General features: G+C 36.3%; 2 protein-coding genes across 7 annotated transcripts in view; one reads left to right on the top strand and one right to left on the bottom strand.

Moving 5' to 3' along the window:
- Window positions 1-12,341, top strand: part of LOC113239322 (protein capicua homolog) — an 83,244-nt gene extending 70,903 nt beyond the window's left edge. For 3 of the 6 annotated variants that reach the window (XM_026476252.1, XM_026476254.1, XM_026476253.1), the window contains exons 17-30: window positions 5-106; window positions 2,284-2,409; window positions 3,098-3,261; window positions 3,881-3,990; window positions 4,552-4,893; window positions 5,620-5,763; window positions 6,549-6,651; window positions 8,232-8,329; window positions 8,458-8,620; window positions 8,698-8,846; window positions 9,088-9,240; window positions 10,200-10,378; window positions 11,083-11,203; window positions 11,738-12,341. In XM_026476252.1, the coding sequence (XP_026332037.1) occupies window positions 5-106; window positions 2,284-2,409; window positions 3,098-3,261; window positions 3,881-3,990; window positions 4,552-4,893; window positions 5,620-5,763; window positions 6,549-6,651; window positions 8,232-8,329; window positions 8,458-8,620; window positions 8,698-8,846; window positions 9,088-9,240; window positions 10,200-10,378; window positions 11,083-11,203; window positions 11,738-11,793 (2,010 nt within the window). In that variant the 3' untranslated portion in view covers window positions 11,794-12,341. The remainder of the gene's footprint in view (window positions 1-4; window positions 107-2,283; window positions 2,410-3,097; window positions 3,262-3,880; window positions 3,991-4,551; window positions 4,894-5,619; window positions 5,764-6,548; window positions 6,652-8,231; window positions 8,330-8,457; window positions 8,621-8,697; window positions 8,847-9,087; window positions 9,241-10,199; window positions 10,379-11,082; window positions 11,204-11,737) is intronic. The other 3 variants (XM_026476255.1, XM_026476257.1, XM_026476256.1) reach the window with 2 other exon arrangements.
- Window positions 12,342-19,364: 7,023 nt separating this feature from the next.
- LOC113239505 lies at window positions 19,365-21,216 on the bottom strand. Its single transcript, XM_026476541.1, has 2 exons — window positions 20,699-21,216; window positions 19,365-19,885 (listed from the first exon to the last, which is right to left on the bottom strand). The coding sequence occupies exons 1-2, from the start codon at window positions 21,148-21,150 to the stop codon at window positions 19,408-19,410; spliced, it is 930 nt and encodes a 309-aa protein (XP_026332326.1). The 5' UTR covers window positions 21,151-21,216; the 3' UTR covers window positions 19,365-19,407.
- Between the last annotated feature and the right edge of the window lie 626 nt (window positions 21,217-21,842).

Consider the following 21,842-nt stretch of genomic DNA (forward strand, 5'->3'; position numbering starts at 1 on the left):
ACAGGTGAAAGAAGCGCATTTCAAGGCACACCCCGAATGGAAGTGGTGCAATAAAGATCGCAGGAAGTCATCCAGCAGCCGCGACCCTAGTGGCTCTATGCCTCAGGTAAATAAGCACGATATTAAGCATCAATTCTACAAAATATGTTACAATACCTAGCGTCTGCTCCCAGAAATTAACTACTTACACTGCAATAAATGAATAAATAAATATTAGACAACATCACATACGTTGCTCTGATCCTAAAGTAGTTAATTATAGCACTTGTGTTATGGAAATCGGAAACAACTGTACATCGAGTATATAACCAGAAATAGAGACATAGGGCCATCCATCCTTGGCAACTCATCAGTCAAATGGCACTAATAACACTTTTAAACATCACATCTCGTATGCGCTGAAATCACAAATTAGAAAGCTGAAATAGTACAGCGCCAACAACTGACCAGTGTGTAGGTACGTCTCCGTATATTCCAAAAATATTCTGTTTTTAGTATAATGAAGACAACATCTCTAACTATTGGGGGTGTTCCTACCGGACATGTGGGAAAAATCGCGAAACATCTAATTACAAAATACATGATATAAATAATTACTGGCATAATAGTTTTCAAACAAATTAAAAGACATTTCGTCTCTATTTCTGATTATATACTCGATGCGGTACCGTTGCATCACAGCAAAAACCCAGACCCGAGACAATATAAAAAAGTTAATTTCTGCATTGACCCGGCCGGGGTTTGAATCCGGTAGGTACCTCAGAGATGGCGACATGAAAACCGGTATGCAAGGCGCTCGACCACGGAGGTCATTAATTAGTAAATCGTAACGACACTCCGAATAAAGGGAGATTATATAGGGTTACTTGTAAAATACTAACAACCTCGCAAAGACATTACTGGCATCATAAGCAACAACTTTTTTTATGATTTAATAATAAATGACGATATTTTACTTTGGTACGAAAATAAAAATATTTAAATAGATCGCTCTAAACGGTGATAACTCTGTGCGATACCAAAATAAAGGACCCGCCACCAACATTATTTTTATGAACAGCAGCACATGGGAGGTGTTGCTAAACAACTTACTTATCATCAAATACAAATCTAGAAAATGTCAAAACGGAAAAAAATATTAAGTTAATTTTTGGTAAATTTGTTTGGATTTGTAAGTAATAACAATAAATCATTTATTTCGGCCAACATGGACAAATACAAAACGATACAAAGATTTAATACAATTAAACTAAAAAATAAAATTATCACAAAATGAAAATCAAAATTAAAATAAATAACAATATAAATAAAAGAAAATGAAATTACAATTAGAATACTATTTTAGATTTACTCAATAGATGTACGATGTTACAATGGTTCATGCATTGACAGTCAAGGCGTTCAGCGTTCAGTAAAGTCATGGAACAAAAGTTGTTGATTATGATGTAACAATATAGTTCTGCGAGGTTATTAGTATTTTACAAAATAAACCAGTATATTTATTTCGTAAATTGTATTGTAGTTTACATAGTAGTCTGAAAAATATTTATTTTCTATGGCAACCCTTACAATAGCTCCTCTATCTCTGAAACTTGCCATGCCCTCTGTACTACAGGTTCGCTGTATTGCAACATAAACGAGTATTTGCACTCCTTTTAATGTGAGCGTTCTGCATCTACCATTATTACCTTTTTTTGTATCTGTGTGTGCAACTTGTATCTTATCAAACTAAAGTCTTTATTCTGAATTATTTATTTCCTTGCAGAACCTGATTTGTCGATTTTAACAGCGCCGAAAGTAGCTAAAGTAATTTATGTTCTAAATCGATTGATAGTGAGTTTAAATTTTGATCTGAGTTGACTTTGTAAAATAATAGTAATATTCTCAAGGAACCAAATATTTTTTGTACCGACACCGAGGAACTAATTTGACATAATATTAATATAATAATAACGCACACACTCATAGTCCCCACTAGGGAAACCCTGTGTCGCGGATGCCTTGGAAACGCACATAGACAACCACAAATTACACCCAAACTCACGAGAGAAATAGATGTAAGCCATACACATATTGCTCACGGCCTGGGAATCAAACGAAGGACCTTTGCGTGACAGTCATGGTAACCGTTCGGCCACGGAGGCAGTTTAAGCGGATGCAACACGTGCAAATTATTACAGATAGTAGACAGAGAGAGCACCTGGGGGGTTGACCACTAAAATAGCTCAAAGTCCACTCAGGTGAAGCGGATTGGTTAAACTGTAACTATTATATATTATGCAGAGTCCTCGAACGCCATCTGAGGTGTCTAACGGCGGCGTGCCGGTGAGCGTGGCCGACCTACCGGTCAGCGTAGCGGCGTATGGCCGTGGCACCTCGCCTCCGATGAGCGACGACGAACAGATGACGGTGCGTAAAAAATTCACAGAATCGAATAGTAAACTACACCATTTTCTATAGATGACGTCAAAACATTGTACCTCGACCATTGACTTACAATTATATGGACGTCGGGTCCGCGCTAAAAAGTGTCCGCACTTGTAAGGCGCTAAAATCGTATACAGAGCGCGACACTCCGCTTTAGTCTTCATTTGTTCTACTGACAGCGCGATACTGCGATGACATTACAATTTAAATTTCGAATAGGTTGACTTGGGATATTTTTTTCGTGGTTTTTGTATTAGACCCGTCGTCCATTTATTTGAAAGTCAATGACCTCGACGACATTTTTTTATCATAAGTTGCTGAATAGATGTGTATTTTTTGTATGTATGTTACGCGATAACTCCGGCTAATTTGTAAACCGATTTAATGATTCTTTTTTTGTTGGAAAGAGGGTACCTCAATATTGGTCCCATTTAAATTTGAAGAAAATATTCCACCTCTAAGAGTGGCAAACTAGGGGTTGAATTCTGTTTCGCGCACTTTCCGGTAACCGATTCCAATAAAACTTGGCAAATAGATGTAATTCTACGATCTTTTGAGATCGGTTTCTTTTATAATTACTAAGTATCAACTTACCTTAACCTTAATACATGGTAATTTCTAATTAATAAATGCGTGAGTGTTTACAAGGATATGATGACCTTGTTGTCAGATCGCTCAGCAAGTGTGCGAAGAGCCTCCGCTGGTGACACAGAGCGTGGATGTCGATATCAAGTGCGAGCGGGTTACAGACTCCGACTCGGAAGGCCTCGAGACGCAGCAATATTTGCCCTCGCACCATGATCATACAAGACGCCCTAAGCCTATTAAGGCCAGGTCTGTATTAATGGATACAAATGCTACTGCTCTTCTTCCTTTTGAGTCAACAGCTTAGTGGTGGCATCCGCTTGTTTGTGCAATGCACAACGGGAGGTGAGTCTGTATCAACAGGGCAGGGCCTGACTGATGAGGTCCCTCTGCAGGCTTGCGGGTATTACGCTCCCCGTATAACCAAAAGGTTGATGAGGAAGGATGAGGAGGAGGTCCCTTACACTAAAACTTAAGTAGTGAGATATGCGATTGTTCTTCTAAGGAGGAAATTTTAAAAGGAATAATGTTTGCGGCGTCACAGAAAGGTTTAAAACTTGAATTTGTTAACATAGTCGTAATTTTTTGTCAAACATCCTTCATAATTTAAAACCTAGAGAATGTGTTTCGTAAGTATAGGATTTAACATTGTACTTTAAAAGTCAGACTGGATTTCGAGTGAAACGATTACGCCCCTTGTCATGTTTTCTGCCCTCAGAACGAAAAAAGGCACAACTATGCGTACTTTATACAGCAGTTGTGCCTTTTTTCGTTACGAGAGCAGTTTTGAGCACGAAAGCGTACAATGGTCCTACTTTCGGATCGATTTGACGCTGATGTTTGAAATATGATACGAATTGTCCCACAGTGCGGGATCTTCGGACAACTTACTGAGTGGCATCACAGCATCCAGTCCCGGCGGGTCCAAAGTGTTCCAGCCCACAGGAGGCGCCTTCAAGTCTACTCACGCCGATCAAGGTTAGCTCATTGTATAACACCATTTAATGTCACGTATCAACGGGAAAATACTTACACGACCTCCATAGTTTACGCTGTGTCCAACAAGAGTCCAACAATTTTCAGCAGAAACCTTTCTGCACCGGATATCGTTTGGGTGGACTAGGTAGTACACAGAAGTTTCACTATTCTGACACTCACAGTACGGGGCAGTGTCCGAGAATTTGACAAAATGTTTTTTTTTTGTTAACGTGCTTTTTTCATGATGTATAAGAAGTGGTTTGCGTGAAATATTCTTTACTAAGAACTTCTTTTTTCTATTCTTCAATCAAGAACACAGAAGTGTGTCTACACTGTTGTTTTGGAGTAGAAACAGACCTGGCCGTAGTACCGTGATGGTGATACCAGTTATTTTTTTATTGGTTACCATTAGACCACAGTTTCTCTCGATCTTAAATGACGATGTAGTCACCTAGGCATGAAACACATGGATGACACTAATGTCGTGTATTCATACGACATTGGTGTCAACCATTAGACGAAAGCGTGTGCCTGATTCATAATCGCATTATTCCTCCACAGGTGATAACCCAAGACAACAATGGTACACGACGATCACCAAGTCGAGTTTGAGTCAACCCAATCAAATACCGACATCTCCGCATATGTCGCAGTCCATTGCATCTAGTACTCAAAGTCTAACAAACAGCGTTCAAGGCATTTCTCTGGGTACGTCTAACATGACAACACAAGCGGCGTTGGATAACGCCATAGCCTCGATTATCAACTCCCCGACGGCAACGAGTGGCCTGCAAGTAATTTCGAGCGGTATATCTGTGCCGACCCAGCAGATTAACCAAGCACAATCAAATATGTTGAAAAGCGTCACTCTCGTTAAGAGAAACATTGCAGATACGACTTCGGGTGAGTAGTATATTTTTTATTATAATATCTATGTAAAGTGCATGTGTCCTGTCTACAAATGTTTTCATGCCTATTTCAAATAATACACAACATTTCTGCGTTTAAAATTAACAGTCGAATCTACTTTTTCCCCGCGGTACCCTGACTGGGCAAGATTTCTTCGGTGCCCAAATATTAAAGTTGCTGGAGTACCACTGACAGAAACATTATTGTGGTTTACAAAGTCGATGACCGTACCGGTTATCACGTAATTATGTTAATCAGTGTGGAAAACTTGGTAATAGTTAAAAAATCAACTATTTTGATTAGGGTGACTACTCCTGAAAAGCAACGATGTAGTGATCTCAATTTGACAATCTGATTTGATTGGTAACTATTATGCACCACTTTTGATACTTTCAATGTTATACATTGAAGATATATGCTATTTTAATTTAGTCATTCGTAGTACACTACAGAATAAATACAATTAATAAATGAGTATTTAAAATAAAATACCATATTCGATGCTCAGGTTCACGTGACATGAACAGACAACCTGACACTCATAAGTGCACTGCTGAGTAGTCTATTATAGACTAACATTCCCCATGGGTTGAACTTCAATACACTCGAACATTCCAGAATATTTATTTCAATAATATCAAGGGTGTTAAAAATGTTACATTTTCCCTGTCAGTCACGGGGACCTGGTAGACATTCTAATTTCATTTTTATTGTGTTTAGGACCCCTGACGCTGTCCCTGGATGCATCAGGCACTTTACTAATCAAGACAAGCCAGACGGGCGAGACGGTTACCGCGGTGGAGCAGCCGCAGCCGGTGCATTACGTGCAACTGCAAAAACTCTTCGTGCCCTCTTACACTACAGGTATATTTCATTTACACGTACAATATAATCAACTCAAACTAACTTTTCCGTGGATTCTCTCACAAAGTCACCCACTCAAACTAAAACGGACTTATAGAAACAATTTCAAGATGGGGTGATTTTTGGGGTGTTGCCGCAATCAAACCAGGGGCCCTACTCTCGAAGCACAAAATATGTACTTGCGGTCGTTTTCCCACTAGGGATGGTCTACGAAACTATTCTCGAAGTGCTTCAACGAAAAAATGGGCACTATCGAAACTATCAAACGGCCCATTCGAAGCTGTCTAATTGCGTTATCATATATTCTTAGTTCTAGCCCCGATCGAAACTTAAGTTTGTAGGTCACCTCTGTTAGATAGATAGATTTCGTGCTTCTGGAGTACGGCCCTTGAAATCCTTATGTCGTGCATATGTCACAGCCTTTTTATGTTTTAGCACTTATTTTTATGTAATTTCGTGTGAAATCCAGTCGTATGTTGACCACACAAAATGGAAAAGAAAAAACAAAGTTTATTTTCAGATTTGCCATACAATGAATAAAAAAACTATTCTCACAGCGGATTCTTGAATTTCTCATATACTTTGTAATTTTCTTGCAAAATATGTGTATCAAAAGTCGAAAGGAAAAAGCAAAAGAACGTGTTCAAATTAAGAAATGAAATTATTAAATCAAAGTTGGATTTACTACTTTAGAATAAAGGTGATTTCGAATTTAAATTAATTTTCGATTTAGGTATCACTAAGCCCTTTTCACCTTTCAACCATCGATTTGTTTTCAACCATAGCGGAAGTGGAACAGCCAAAGAGCCAAGCGCAAACTGTGCAGACTGGTCCCTCGGTGATCGTATCGCAAAACAATCACTCCAAGCCGCTACCTCAACCCAACCCGTAAGTAAATGTCAAAGAATGCCTTCTTCCTACTTTCCCCATATGCAGGGTTATTTGTAAAATACTAACAACATCATATACAACAATTTTTATCCCACCTACGACTTTTTACAAAACAATAAATTTATTAAAAATAAACTTAAGTTTTTGTTGTACGTACTGACTGACACTTTTTACATCTGTTTTTGTAACAACTCCTTCCACGTGTTGTTGTTATTCATAAAAATAATTTTAGTAGTAGGTATTTTCTTTTGCTATCTCACAGAGTGGTAAATGAGCGATCTATTTAAATATTTTCATTTTTGTACGAAAGTAAAATCTGATGAATTATTAAAAGTCACGAAACAAAAGTTATTGTTCATGATGTTAGTGATATCTTCCTGCTAGGTTGTTTTATTTCTACTTAATAGTTCGTGGTTGAATGGACAATTTAACTAAAACACAAGCCCTTTTTAATTTTTAATCATTGACTTACAATTATATGGACGTCGGGTCCGCGCTAAAAAGTGTCCGAACTTAAAGGGCGTTAAAATCGTATACAGAGCGTCATTCACGCTGCGATGACATTACAATTTCAATTCAACGTATTAGCTTTTTCATATTCCTTGAAATGTCACTACGCTTAAATAGGTTGACTTGGGACATTTTTTTCGTGGTTTTTGTATTAGACCCGTCGTCCATTTATTTGTAAGTCAATGTTTTTAATTAATTATGTAGTACACGGAACAAAATCCATGTATTGCAGCACTTACCGCATAACTTCCGCATTAAGTTACTATTTTTAAATATCCACTCATCGCCACTGCATTGTATTTATATTACAATTGCAATATTATATTTTTATATTCTTTACTGTTACCGTCACTTCTTATGGTTCCACGCTTACAATTAGGTCTCGCGATGATCAAATGTAGCTATCGATTTTCCAGGAGAAAATGTGTAGTTATTTTGTACTCAAATACTCATTCACCGTTGGTAGGTCAATGCAAATATTTGATATTTATTTAGTTGAGTATAGTATATTTCTCTCAACATTACAAATTTCATACAAATACAATTACATGTCATTTTATACTACTCTTCGAAAAGTGAGCGTCAGTTTACAAAATAATGAAGAAATAATTATATAATAGTAAGTCATAAGTACACAAATAGTGTACATATTATACAAAATCGACATAATGAATGAAACTAAATAAATAATTGAATTAAACTAATTATGTCAAGTGTGTACAGGAAAATGTCAATATGGATTTAGATAACATCTTGGGCTTTGATCGCTACTGAACTTGTCAGCCCCATTAGAAAGAAAACATATCTATGTCAAAAGAGATAAATCAACCAAAACATGTATATAAAATCTTTGCGGCACTACTTGTGCTCTGCCATCCTTAGAGGATGGAAAAAAATAAAAGGAGCCATCAGACGAAACGGATTGAAACCACCAAAATTAATATTTAAAAAAGGAATAGCATGCGTCACAACAACCGCTTTGAAGCGGTGTCAGATATGACGAAGTTAATTTTGATTAAAAAAAATGTTGTCATTTTAAGAATATAAACAATGTGTGTGTCGTGCAGGCAATGGGATACGGCCGTGGAGGATACCCGTCCTTTCCCGCTGGCGCCCACTCCAGCGCAGCTTGGACGGGCGCCCTTGCAAAAACGTCTTAGTCGTGGTAAGTATCCACTCATTTATGGACTCAACCCTTCCTATATTTTGATGTCTATTTATTTTACTAAAGATTAAAGATACTTTCTTTCTTTCTGTGTTGATTTGTTAAATAACTGTTTTGTGGTACGTCAGGTACGTCAACTGGTTCCACGGGTAGCGGTGATCAGTCGCGCACTGAGCTACCCACCCCGATGGACACCGAACCGCTGCCCTCACCCAAAAAACTCGACAACCTGCCTTCGCCTTCTCATAAGAAGAGCCTGTTCAAGAAAGGCAACGAAGATGGGCGTGATAAGTACGTCAATTCTAATTTAATCGCTCTTTTTTGGTGGGGCTTAACATTAGTTTTGTTTATTTATTTTTAATATGAAGCATATTGTGTGGCAGAGTGCTGGAGACAGTTAACTTCGAGAAGAAATTCGTAAAACTGCCGCAGTTCAAGCCGGAGGCTAGCAGCCCTAGCGCCATGGTCGTTCCGCGTAGCCCGCAGCTTTACCTTCGCAAGAAGCACAACAAAATAGGTCAGTTTCAATCGTCCTAAGTGCTTACTGTATATCATATTTCGAGACATTTTTCAATGTGCTCTCCGTTATCTATGTGATTACGCGTAATACGAGGTTAGCTGTTTTGTATGCTCTAATTGGCATTTTTTTGTACTTTGCACATCGTTCTATGGTAACCACAGACGTGAAATTGTAGCGTGCAGAGAGCCGCACGTGGATTGATTGGTCGGCGATTAAAACATTCGTGTTTCTCTTTCAGAGGATGAAGCCACTGTGGTGACGCCTCAAATGGAAGCGGAAATGAACGGCGCGGGAATGCCGACCCCCCACTCATACACCACACCGCACACCACCACCAAGCTCGTCGGCAACACATTCTTCGGGCCAGATTTTAACCTTGACAGTTTCCGAGGTAGGTGCTTGACTTCATATTTACAATATTACGGTATAAATGGCAAGATGTTGGAACTTGTCTAATCCGATCTCAAGGGTCTACCCTTGAGATCGGGTCACTCCATATATGTTTACTTTCTGAATTCTAATTCAGAAAGTAAACATATATGGAGTGACTAGAAAAATGGGTAAACCGCAGGGCTCAATACCTTTCTTCTTTCATAAAACTAAAGTTTTCAAGTGTAAATTTATTTTACCTTTGGAATAAATGATTCTTTGATTTGACGTGCTTGATATATATAATAAAAAGATGAGCATTTGCTCGCCACATTACGCCAAATCTTCATTCTCCGATCGAGTTTAATTATTTTAATATTTAAATTTATAACTGATGCTATTTTAAATTATAACAACCCAACTACAAAACTGGGTGCGCCAGAAACCAATGTCTTCGGAAGGGCTTAAAACATATTTTTGGTTATAAGATTATCAATGGTGTCTATTCAGTGACTCCGTTTTTTTTACGAAAACTTATTAGAAGTGTCTAAAATTAAATGGAGATAAAAATATTTTCGCGTCCTGTTCGATGTCTTTCTCCTTATATACAGGGTGGAAATTTGAGATGAGTCAGCCAGTGCAGCAATCTTAACCGTCATAATAAGAAAACGGTTCTAGAAGACTGAAGTTTGAAGATATTTCGATTGCCATTACAGATTTTTTGTATCATTTTTTCAGCAAGATAAAAGGCAAGTTTCACGAAATTTTTTTCATGTCATTCGATCCTGTTTTTCGTAAGGATCAAAAATCTCTACGAGACCAACTGCAGAATACTCGTAATGTCAAAGAAACTTTAAACTTCAAAAAATTTATGGACAGTGTTCTGGGATCATTTTCCTGTAGCTGAGGGTTAAGATATGCCCTTGCTGACCAGTCTCAAACTTTTAGATTTATACTAATGTAGATGACGTGTTTCATTAGGTTCGATATCTGAGAGTTTGGAGGATATGTCCCCGCGCACGCCGTGTTCGGGCAGCGGCGGCGGCGCACGCGGCGAGGCCGGTCACCGACGGGTGCTCGAGCAGCGCCGCCATCTTGTACTGCGTCTCTTCCAAGAGCACGGCATGTTCCCCACTACGCAGGCCACCACTCAGTTTCAGGTAACTGGCCTTATCACGTTATTGCTAACTGTGCGCGCTTTTATATAGCGGTCGCAGGACAGTGTCCATAATTTAGGACTTACAAATTTTACAGAATTTGATAGTTGGTTTTATTTGATAATTTTGTCTATTGCCGATTATTGTCATCATCAGCATCATTACTGTACGTTAGCCTCCCCAGTAGACTGTTTTTTTCGGAAGGTGGATTAGCGATCTGCTATTTCTAAATATTGCTCTGGTTTATATCAAACTATATATGTTGCGGATACCAGCCCTTTATACTATATGTCTTAAAATCGAATATCCTCTAAGACCTCTAGCAGTTTAATCAAAATCCGATTCGTTTTGGAGCCTGTTCTGTGTATACATTCAGTCAGAGAACAATTTAAAAAAACGTTTGTGATGTAACGAATACGTAAGTTTGAACAACTGAGTTTGCCCATCGCCTCCGCACCTAGCGCAATGAGATAAGTCGTAACCTGTCACAAGCAAAAGGCATTTTTACTCCGAACTTTCGGCAGCCGAATAATGGACACTTTGGCCGAGAGCGTGGCCTACTATTCTGTATTCGGCCAAATCACTATTGCGAGTTGTAATATATAGATTAATCAACGGATATGTTCACTACTGACAGACGTATTTTTGGAATTTTTCATTTTGCTGTCTGGTGTATTGTTTAAAGAAAAAGCCGCGTTCCATTTCAGGTTACCCATGTAGATATATTCCCGACGAAGATGTCGCTACAGCTCAAGATCCGCGAGGTACGCCAGAAGCTGATGGCCCAGACAAACCTCACACCGCACTCCGAGGTCAACACGCCGACTAGTAAGTAGCCAGAGGCTTCCAATTCTACTCTTGCTCAGTTACGAGGTTTCATTACTTGCGATTGATTTATATGTACAGTCAACTAAAATACTTATCATTTTTAGAAATTATTGTGATAACTTTACATAAACAAGTTGGTTCAATTATGTGATCCTTTTATTTACTCATGTTTTTACTTTTTTTACAAGTAATATAAGTAAACTAACGCTCGAAAGAGACAATTTTTTTTAGTTGACTGTACTTTTTATTAGTTAGACATACTTTAATAGACGACAGTGCCCATTTAAACGGAGAACATGTTCTTCGAATGACGAAATAAATTTCTATTTGAGAGCAATGTTGTTCATATCGCGTGTATGTTATTATGTTATTTGTTAAAGTTCGTCGATGCAATAAATATTCAACCTAAACATCTAAGCAGCAAAGTGTCAATTGTCACCTTGTGTCGTGAACTGCAGCAACGTATTATAGCAGCATCTTTGAATTGTGAATATATTTTGTTTGTAATAATTCACTGCGCATTTGCAAACGCAGACGTGAATACCCCGATCGTGTCCGCAGCGCTGCAGCCTACATCGACGGCCAGTTAGCGGCGCGGCTACGCCATCTGCGTCATAGTCACGGAGTAAAGAGACGTCAGTATAGCTTCACCGTGCCGTCACCAGTCGCTCTGGCTCATGACCTTTGAGTGCAACCGTAAACATAGTGAGAACTGTCGATTGCAGTGCATTTAACATTATGTAGAAACTGTTCCGTGACTACCTAAAGCCCATCGTAGCATTCTATCGCGTAGTATAGTCGTACAAAATAAAATTTGTAACAGACTTTGTGATTTCGATAATTGTATTAGAGATTTTCTCGCAAATGCTTAATAGCATTTGAAATATTTTATAGATATCAACGTACGTCTTGTATCTTATTTAATCAATGTAAACTTATGTGTAAGATAACGATTATGTGTAATAAAGTCGATGTTTTTCTGAACGCATCATGACGTTCTATGTTAGTTCTATATTTCTTGGTAGTTAAATACATTGTCTTTATTATCGTGATCAGTAAACGCGAAATCGAAAAAATTACAAAAAAATGAATTCGAATGGAGAAAATAATATTGGAGAGCTCTGTGAATTTTAAGCGACACATAAACGAAGGTATTTTCATAATAATGTGGTTGTGTACAAGTATTTATCTCAATTGTCTTACTGCAAAAAAAGCTTAAAAAACTTTCGTATTGTGTATGACTCGAGCGATCGCGTGTGTGTATTTTTAAGGAGTACGAATTATGGAACGCGTTTGTTCCTTAATGATGTAGGCTGGGTTTGTATTTGAACACAATATTATGCGTCGTTTAGCCTCCGTCAACGTGATTGCTCCTAAGCGAAGCGAGTATACTTAATATTTTAAAATTGACGTATTTAGGTGTACGATATATCTTATTTTCAAGTACGTCTTGCGTATTTTATTACGGTTCTAATTGTAAATTCAAACGTCAGTGCCTCTTATCTCGATGGTTAACAGTGACAGTCGTCGTTAGCGAACGCGTGAAACACTTGAATTTTGTATGGTTAATTGTATAGCGCCCCTAGCGGCTACAAGAAGAAATAGCAGCATTTTGTGCAAATATTTTACACAGTCGCTAGTGAAAACAGTCACTTTATATTCATGCTACAGGTACTGACGGTTTAGCGTATCTTTACTAATTCTTATAATAATTTTAAGCGTCAATTTCATGTAATTAGCACTTCTCATTTCAAGCAAGCACGATCTCAGTACATATTTAAATGTATGATTCATTCATCGATCATTATTTTCATTTAATCACATTTTTATAATTCATTGTCTAACACACAAACCATAGATGTTATAAAGCTTACAGTTAAGGGTTTTGTCGGTCAATGCCAGATTTTATCGTAACTAGTATGCATTTATTCAGTATGTTCGTTCTCTATAACCAGTAGACGTCTGATACCTAGGCATATAGCTTAGCATTCTTATTATATGTAATACACTATAAGATTCAGAGGAGCAAGCGGTACATGTATGTATTTACAGTATACCTGGTGCGATTCGTTTTATCAGGATTTTGTTTCTTTTATTTATGTTGTGATGTTGGTCTTCCACAAGTTTGATATGTTTTCATTTTGGTTAAGGACATAGAGTTATGTAATTTTTATGTACAGTGATTTTAATTTAGATTAATTGCTTGTTTGGAACAGTTCTAATAATTGGAGTTAAACGTTAGTGTTTTGGATGCCAGGTTTGCCATTGGCGCGTTATCAGTAGGAGGAATTCAACGGAGGCAGATTTCTTTATCTCTTATATAATGCTTAATACATAATGGAGTATATATGTAGCGCGGATCCGAACCACAAGCGCGCAGTTTATCACACACAACACAGCAATGGATACAAAACAGCTCAAATGTTAACGACACTAGATATATCAATAAATACATTTCGTCTCAGTGTAAATATTAGTATATGTTTCTAGCGCTAAGTATTCCCGGCTCTCAAAGTAATTTCTTTATTTAAAGAATGCTAATTAGTATAAATAAAAAATAAAATCTAATTTATACGTGAAGATTTTTGGCCAATACAAAATGTTATGTATCAAAATTGTAATTTTAAGTGATCTCTTCGGCGATAGATAATTACTTTAGGAGTCCGGAGGTGAAAAGAATTTATAAAAAATGTAAATGTAAGAAGTATTTTCGCACTGTTAAATCTACTCTAATTAGTCTTGTAGTTATAGGCATACTGTATCCTGAAAATTTTTAACTCTCAAAAATTGGATGTTATATATTATAAAGTACTCACAATCACAATTTTATTAAGAAAGCGGCAGGAGGTTAAGAACTTTCTGGTTTGGTACAAAGAAGTGTAGGGAGTTATTGAATGCTGTCGACAATCGTACATACGGAATATAATATTAAACTGTTGTTACCACATAGACTGTAATGTTGTACTACACTACCTATATCTCTATTGTTTAATGTTTACTCCGTAGTTTTCGACGTCGAATACTGTGCTTGTGCTATGTAGGTCTCCATAAAGCCGTTGGTGTAAGGTCGTGGCTTTCAAATTTTAAGAACATTGGATTGTTCACCACTTTTATTTAGCTTGCAACAAGTAATGTTTATGAAAATCGTCATCAGTAATCAATCGTCATTAGTAGCTTAGCAATAGGGAATCGGACAAGTTTTTAGAAATTATTTAAAATATAATGGGCGTAGTATATAGTGGGTGGTAGCCTAAGTTGTTTGACCTATCGCCTCTCAAGCAAAGGCCGTCGGTTCGAATCTGGACCTCTGAGTTTCTCGGAACTTGCTACACGAAATCTGAATTGAAATTTATCACGTGCCTTTCCGTGAAGGAAAACATTGTCATGAAATCTGTGCGTCGAAGAAGGCTCACAACCTTCTGAAAACGTGAGCAAGTCCCCAACCCTGGTCCCAAAGTCCCCGTACTGGACTATTGCCTAAACCCCGCCTGAGAGGAGACCCATGCTCAGCAGTGGGGCGTATTAATTAGTTGATGATGAATGGGTATATACAAGCGAGTAGAATATTATTTTATTTGAATAAAGTTTTTCAAGTCGCTAAAACTATGTTTGATAGTAATATTTTAAAAAATGCCGTGCAAATGTGCACTACTTACTGTCCTCAATCCAAAATTTATACAGTTTTTGTAATTTTTGGTAAAGGTAATACGTGATAAAGCGGAGAAAACAACACGAATAGTATGAGACCGGTGAATACGGTGACATTTATTTATTTGCCTACGTACAACGTCACCTCGTGTGTTTGGTGTTAGCATAACAGACACAAAAATATTGCTTGCTCATTTTTATTATACAAACATCTTCCAAACTACGTTTTAGATCTTTTTTATTATTGTCCGATTAAATAAAATAGCGATGTTAAAAAGATTGATAGAAAACTACGAGCTCGTTCTTACAGTCAATTAAACATAACACATTAAATAGCACAGTCATTTAAGTTTTCGTACATACTTGTAATAAATAACGTAATACATGAAAATCTTCATGTAAAGTCACCGCATTTAGTAGTACTTGAATGTTTTTCACAATCGGGATGCAGCTCGTGTGATTACTCCCTTAGGAGCACAAGTTTAACACATCAGCAAATTTTTTATTTTGTACCGAAGGTCATACTTGAGTAATTTTTGATAGAAAAAAAAACGAAAACTGATCTTATTATCCTATAAAAACATACAGGTTCAAAATGGTTTCCACTCAGCATTCAGCGTGTCACTCTCAATCCACCAAATCGAATTCGATTTCGCTTCATAATTTTAAAGCTACGACCTACAAGAAACTCATTTCTATCCCAAATTGCGCAATGAAAGACTACTGAGGTTGTTGGAAAAATGTCATTCGCACTATATTCATTAAATCGCTATACGAAATGATATGAAAACGACCGTAAAATAAGAATTTCGGCAAAACTATTGTCGAAATATTTGCTATCTTCGAAATCGATAATGCAAATCGCAATCTTCTTGGCAAGAAACGTCGCGGTGGTAGAAAACAATAGTATTTATAATAAAAACCGAAAGTAGTGTCAACACTAGCATACAGCTTTGATTCGCAACCATTGCCACAAGGATTGCGATATGCCCTTCGATGTCTGTCTATATTTAAGCAATCATTAACTTATTCCTAAGTTTGAAACGTAGTAACACATTGTAGTAATCTTTACACGTGTCGTACCAGCGACTTAATAAAACATTTTTAACCACAATTTTCCTTTTTTAGCACTTTTCACGTTTATTTTACCTATTATTTGCGTTATTTTATCTACAAGGCAAGAGTTTCGTTATTATTTACTACGTTATTAAAACTATTTGGATCATTTGTGCTTGCAATTGTTTATACTATATGTTTCAATTTTGTTTCTAACTGTCCATATATTTTGCCTACTGTTGAGTTCTATACATTTTACTAGTTTTGGAGATATGTCGAGTTTTGAGTGAACGTATTTTCTCTGTGTAAAGTTAATAACAAATATGAAAAACCCGTAAAGGAATAGCAAACTGCAAGTTACCAGTTCCTTATTGAGTAGCAAAACTGCGCATACATGCCACTTAACAATTTATTTGTAGTTATTCATTGCATTACCACTATCTTTTCAAGCGCACACTGTTCCATTTAAATAGTTTTGTGCTGTTACATGGAAATACTTATAAAAAAGGCTTTACTTTGATTCGACAAACTGTTAAATTTTATCAGTATGATGTAGAAATTCATGCCATCGATCTACTACACTGATATTTCATTTGTATACGAAATTATTATGTTATGGTACTAATTTATGGATTTTTACCATTTCGACCGATAATTATACTGTACAATAACAAATTTTCAAAAATGTTCTGTTTCTGGTTTGACTGTACATGCGAAAAGAGTAGCTATACCCATGAAAATTTTCTTTTGCGACTGTCACATAGCTACATAGTGGTATTTACATAATCTCGCAAATATACACATTTCTAGATGCTTTGTCATCAAAATAGAATTTTGGTTGAAATATACTATTGATTAGAAATATAATGTTACCTTTTTCACTTCAAATAAAGAGAAAACCAAAAATCTGTCCCTTTCATTAATTGTACGCAAATTTTAATATTTTGTTATCCAGAGCACAAAAACAGTTTTGTAGGGATTTTTTTTACATGTTTTTATGTTAGAACCAATTAGACAATGATATTGATAATCTAGAATCAATAATCGTGTTACATGGTGTAATCGTGTGCAGAAATAGGGCAGTGTCGCAATAATAAACCTTGTAGAAATGAGCAATTTGACAACTGAGTAAACCTTGCAAATGTGGCGTTTCAATACATAATAGTGTTATTTGTATTACTATAATCGGTTTTGTTACTCGATAAATGACGAATAATATGCAATCTTCTTTATCGGACTGAGTTGTTCTATGTTACAAACAAGTTTTAATGTTATGTTTTAAGTAATAACAGTTATTTCAAAGGGACATTTTTGATGAAGCATTTCATATTCGTTATTTATTACTTCTTACATAAGGCGTTAGTCTAATTGTTTAGTCAATGTGGCGTAAATGTAAATATCTGTTTAGGAGTTTTATTTAGATTAAGTGTTCAATTTAATGTATATTAGATTGAATTAGACAAAAGGAATAAGAGGAAAATATCTGACATAGTAATCACATTTGAATAAGCGAGTTTTTTTTTAATGTTTAAAATCCAATTAATGGACCCATAAACGGCACCTTAACTTAGAATCTATAACCACTCATGTATCTGGATACGACTCACAACAAATTTTTAGCAAATCGTCATAGTGGTGTGGACAGTCTGTTCAAGCATATTGGATCATTGTATGAACTTAATGTTAAAAACAATAAAAACCTCGAAAACATTTGCCATTATTTTTGTTTATGAACCTTGTTTTTACACAACCCAATACATACCACTACTGGTCACGGTGCTCATATGGAATTGGATATAAACAATAACATGTCAACCAACATTATTATAATTTTGTGAAAATAGCGCCTAAATATTATTTTCGTGGTTGTGGCTAATGGATTTATATCAACTGTTATTACCATTTGTTTTATTAATTGGAGATTTTAAATTACTTTGTTTGTGAAATGTCATTAAAATGTAGACGAGATGACAAGTTACAAATTGGCATTAATAACTCAATTTTCGAATTTTTGTGGGTTAACACGTTATTGCTTGCATCCAATTAAGGCTCGACAACTTACTGTAGAACGGAATGAAGGTGAATTTTTTAAATAAAATTGTGCACAACGCACAAACTAGGTACGTTAAATTGCCGAGACTGTGCAAGAATTCTGCAGACGCCCATGTTTATTGGTGTACCTATTACACCATAAACCCGAAGTGGTCCATACTGCGAGTGCTGCAGAGTTATAGGGAAGCGGTAGGGGCCTCTGAAGCAATTGGGGGCGATGATGCTATCCAAGGGGCGCTACCGCATTTGAAAGAGAAAAAACCTGGATTATCTATATGAACTATACTACATATTAGTATATGGTGGTGGGCATTGAAATTTTTTATCTTGCCTAAGTGGGCAGTGAGACAAGTTTGTGACCCTTCATTACTTTGGTCAAGTTCATTATGTTATGGTTATGTGGCAATTTAAATTCAACCTAAGTGCACTTATAATTCCCTAGATACATTGGTACTAAATAGCTCCACTAACACAACATGAGACCTGGAGGGCTTACATTGCAGGTCAATTTAGTAACAAGAATATCTGCATGACACCAGATATTGGCAGTAATTCCGTAGATAGGGCTATTGTCCGCCAGGCCAATGTAGATTGACATACCTTGACAGGCCAATGTACATTGATAGACCTTGGACAAAAGTACCACAGAGTAGGGGTATTGGAGCTTGAATGCAAGCTATATCGCACCCTTAGTAATATAAGGGCACAATCCAAAAAAAGTAGATTTTTGGGGAATCGCGTATTAAGATTCTGGATTCCTACATTACACCTATTTTTTCAAATAATATGCTTATTATTTAAGTTATAAATATGAAATTTGGCAGATTTGTTCTTTGATAAATGTATTATAAAGAGCAATAAAAACAAAATAATATAAATAAATTCCATAAGTTTCAAGCAAGTTAAAAAAACACTTTCAAGTTAGACCCATATAGTACAAAAAATATAACAGAAATATGGAGCTATATAAGTTTGATCCCATTTATTATTTAAGTCCCTATCAATTCCCAAATTTCCCAAAAATCTACTTTTTTTGGATTGTGCCCTTATATTACTAAGGGTGCGATATGGTAACACCACATCAGGGATGCACTTGTAAGTAAAAACACAAACAAATTTCCTAGTTACAAGAAATTGTTCTTGCACTTGCTGCTTAAAGAGTAAATTTATTGCTCAACAACCAATTTCTGACAAGCAATCTCTGGTTTAATAATTGCTTCATTAAATCAGGAATTCATGTATCTATTCAGCCAAAAAGCAACCAGGTAAATAAAGTAAATAAAATAGTTCCATGTAACACTTTTATTACCATTCTCATAATATCATAGTGACATACAACATATAAATTTATACCTACATTTTTGAGCTATTTACACATAAATACCTAGTCTATATACAGTTTTATAAGGTAAAGCACTGGTTCCTTGATTTTTGGTTTTGGTTACTGTTCAAAATTCTTCTTTTTTAGGTTCAGCATGTTCAGGTAATAATGATTTGTTTACTTCTGGAAATTCAGCTTTTATGGTCAGATTAGAGTTTTCACTTTCAAGAATGGATAGAGCAGCTTGTACATCAATATTATCACCTGGATCCGTTATACGGACAACTTTGAGAGCTGGCATTCTACTTAATGCAAACACAGCCTCAGCTGTTAATTGCATGCCAGTAATATCTAAGTACTCCAAAGTATTTCCATTCTGGCCAGCTATTCTATCTAGACACCACACATCAATGTGCTTGTTATTCTTCAGAGATAGCCACTTTAGAAAGTTCAAACCGCTTAAGTTTTGAAGTCCTTCATAACGAATGCCATTGTGGTGAAATTTGGAGCAGTCCACAGCTTCTACATAGTATCCATCTACATATTTATCAGGCAACTTAAGCTGCGGCATAAAACCAGTCATCCATATTTTGGAATCTTTCAATCTGAAAAGGCAGTGAAAAACAATTATTCCATTGTTGCCAAGAGGGTGCATCCGTTCAGATCCTACAGAACAAAGATAGTGAATAAAGCCTAAAAAGACAATTGAAATTTGTCTTTCCTTATATTTTACAGGTTTGATTATTGTTTCCGGACACTGGACATTGGTGACAATTACCATACTTTTTATATTATGTTTACAATATATTTATAATTACTAAGTAGAAAACTCGACCTTGGCGAAATCCTAAATGGGCACCACCAATAAACAGAAAGAAGAAAGTGTTCTTCTTCCTAATATATCCTCTCTAACATTTATATTTTTGAGAACCAGTACTTAGTGACAAGAAAGTCTTGAGCACACATTTTGAGCCAAAAGTGGGGTTGTGGGGTAAGTTGGTGCACATAAAATTTCATGCAAAATAATGACCATATTTATTCTTTTTCTCGTGTATTTCTGGGAATATACAAAAAATACAGTTTAATGGGTGCAATTCTATCTGGGATGTCAGTAGGGCATTAATGCAGTGCGGGAGGTAATGGTTGACTAATCTACCAATCGCATGCTCAATACTCTCTTGCTGTTCCTATCCACACCCCACCACTAGACACCTAAAATGCATATGTGCACAATCAAGATGTATAGCAATTTCTGAACGTCCCAAATATAAAGCTTTATGCTTGTGTAGAGTTGTAGACTCCACTCTCCCATTACAACATAATACAAATGCTAAGAAGCTCAATGTATGGTAGAACTATCGAGATTTATGAAGACAATTAAAAGATTGTTAACAAGTAAATATGTAAGCAAGAAGTACCTGATGGCACAATGTCGGTAGATGAAGAAGTGCATAGCAGCCAAGTTAGTTCCCAACACAGCCACTCTTTCAGGCAGATACTTTTGATTGTGTATCTCTTGCACTTCTTTCATCTCCGCCCACCAATCTTTCACCGCCTGAACATCAAGATTGGGTAATTTTTGCATTGCATTCAGTATTTCCGTGCTCGGATTCTTATCCGTGAATACTGCTAATTTTGTTTTCCATTCGCCGTCTCGCTCTATCCAAGGCTTCCTCCATTCAGGGTATTCCTGCCCGTGTACCACGCGTGGCAGTTTTCCTTGTTCTAAGCGCTCATAAATGGATTTACTATCACAGTAATCGCGTGAGGTTATGTAAATGGGACGACGTAGTTTGCTTGCGTGTGTACTTATCGCTATGGCAGCAATTAGCCTGTTCGAAATTTTAGACATTGTCGGCTCCATAATCATGCTTTGGATTTTATAAGATTTAAATTATTTCACTGATTCACAAGGAAAACATCGCATGGCGAATTCAGATCCAGAAATTGTATGACGTTTGGTTGGTAATGTCAAAGCGTCAATGTCAATCGCTTCTTACTATTTTTTTTATTAATAGTTGTCGCTTGGGTACAAGTCCTTTGAGCCTTGTCTTCGTTTAATTATTGGGATCCTCAGTAATTATTGCCATTGTAGTTCTAAATTCTAATATACATTATGTTTTCACTTTCTAAAGATAATTTATTTGGGTTTAAAGCGGCGGGAGTGAAAATTTATGTTTTACTTTCACTTAAATCACATTATCTTCTATCACTTTGAACAATAACTTTGAATTCGTAATTAGTGGAATTTTCAGGACAAAGTTTTTTGTAATTTGGTTTAAAATAAGGAATATAGTTATAACTTTCTTCATCACTATTTCTTTCTTCATTTTTTCTACTTAATACTTAAAATAAAAATAATCTTTGTAAAAACTGTACTCGTAACTTTTTTGAAGTTTTTAGTAACTCGCCATTTTTTTTATCTCGCTTCTTACTTCTGTCAAATACCTTTCAAATACTGTGCAGCAGTGATGGGTGGTGGAAAAGTATTCATCCTTGTCACCCAGGTTTAGTTATATGGTAATTTTCCGAAAAAATTCAAATAGTGGTAATTTTTCCGGA

Source organism: Hyposmocoma kahamanoa, unplaced genomic scaffold (genome assembly GCF_003589595.1).
Source record: "Hyposmocoma kahamanoa isolate Upper Pololo Valley unplaced genomic scaffold, ASM358959v1 99879, whole genome shotgun sequence".
NCBI lineage: Eukaryota > Metazoa > Arthropoda > Insecta > Lepidoptera > Cosmopterigidae > Hyposmocoma > Hyposmocoma kahamanoa.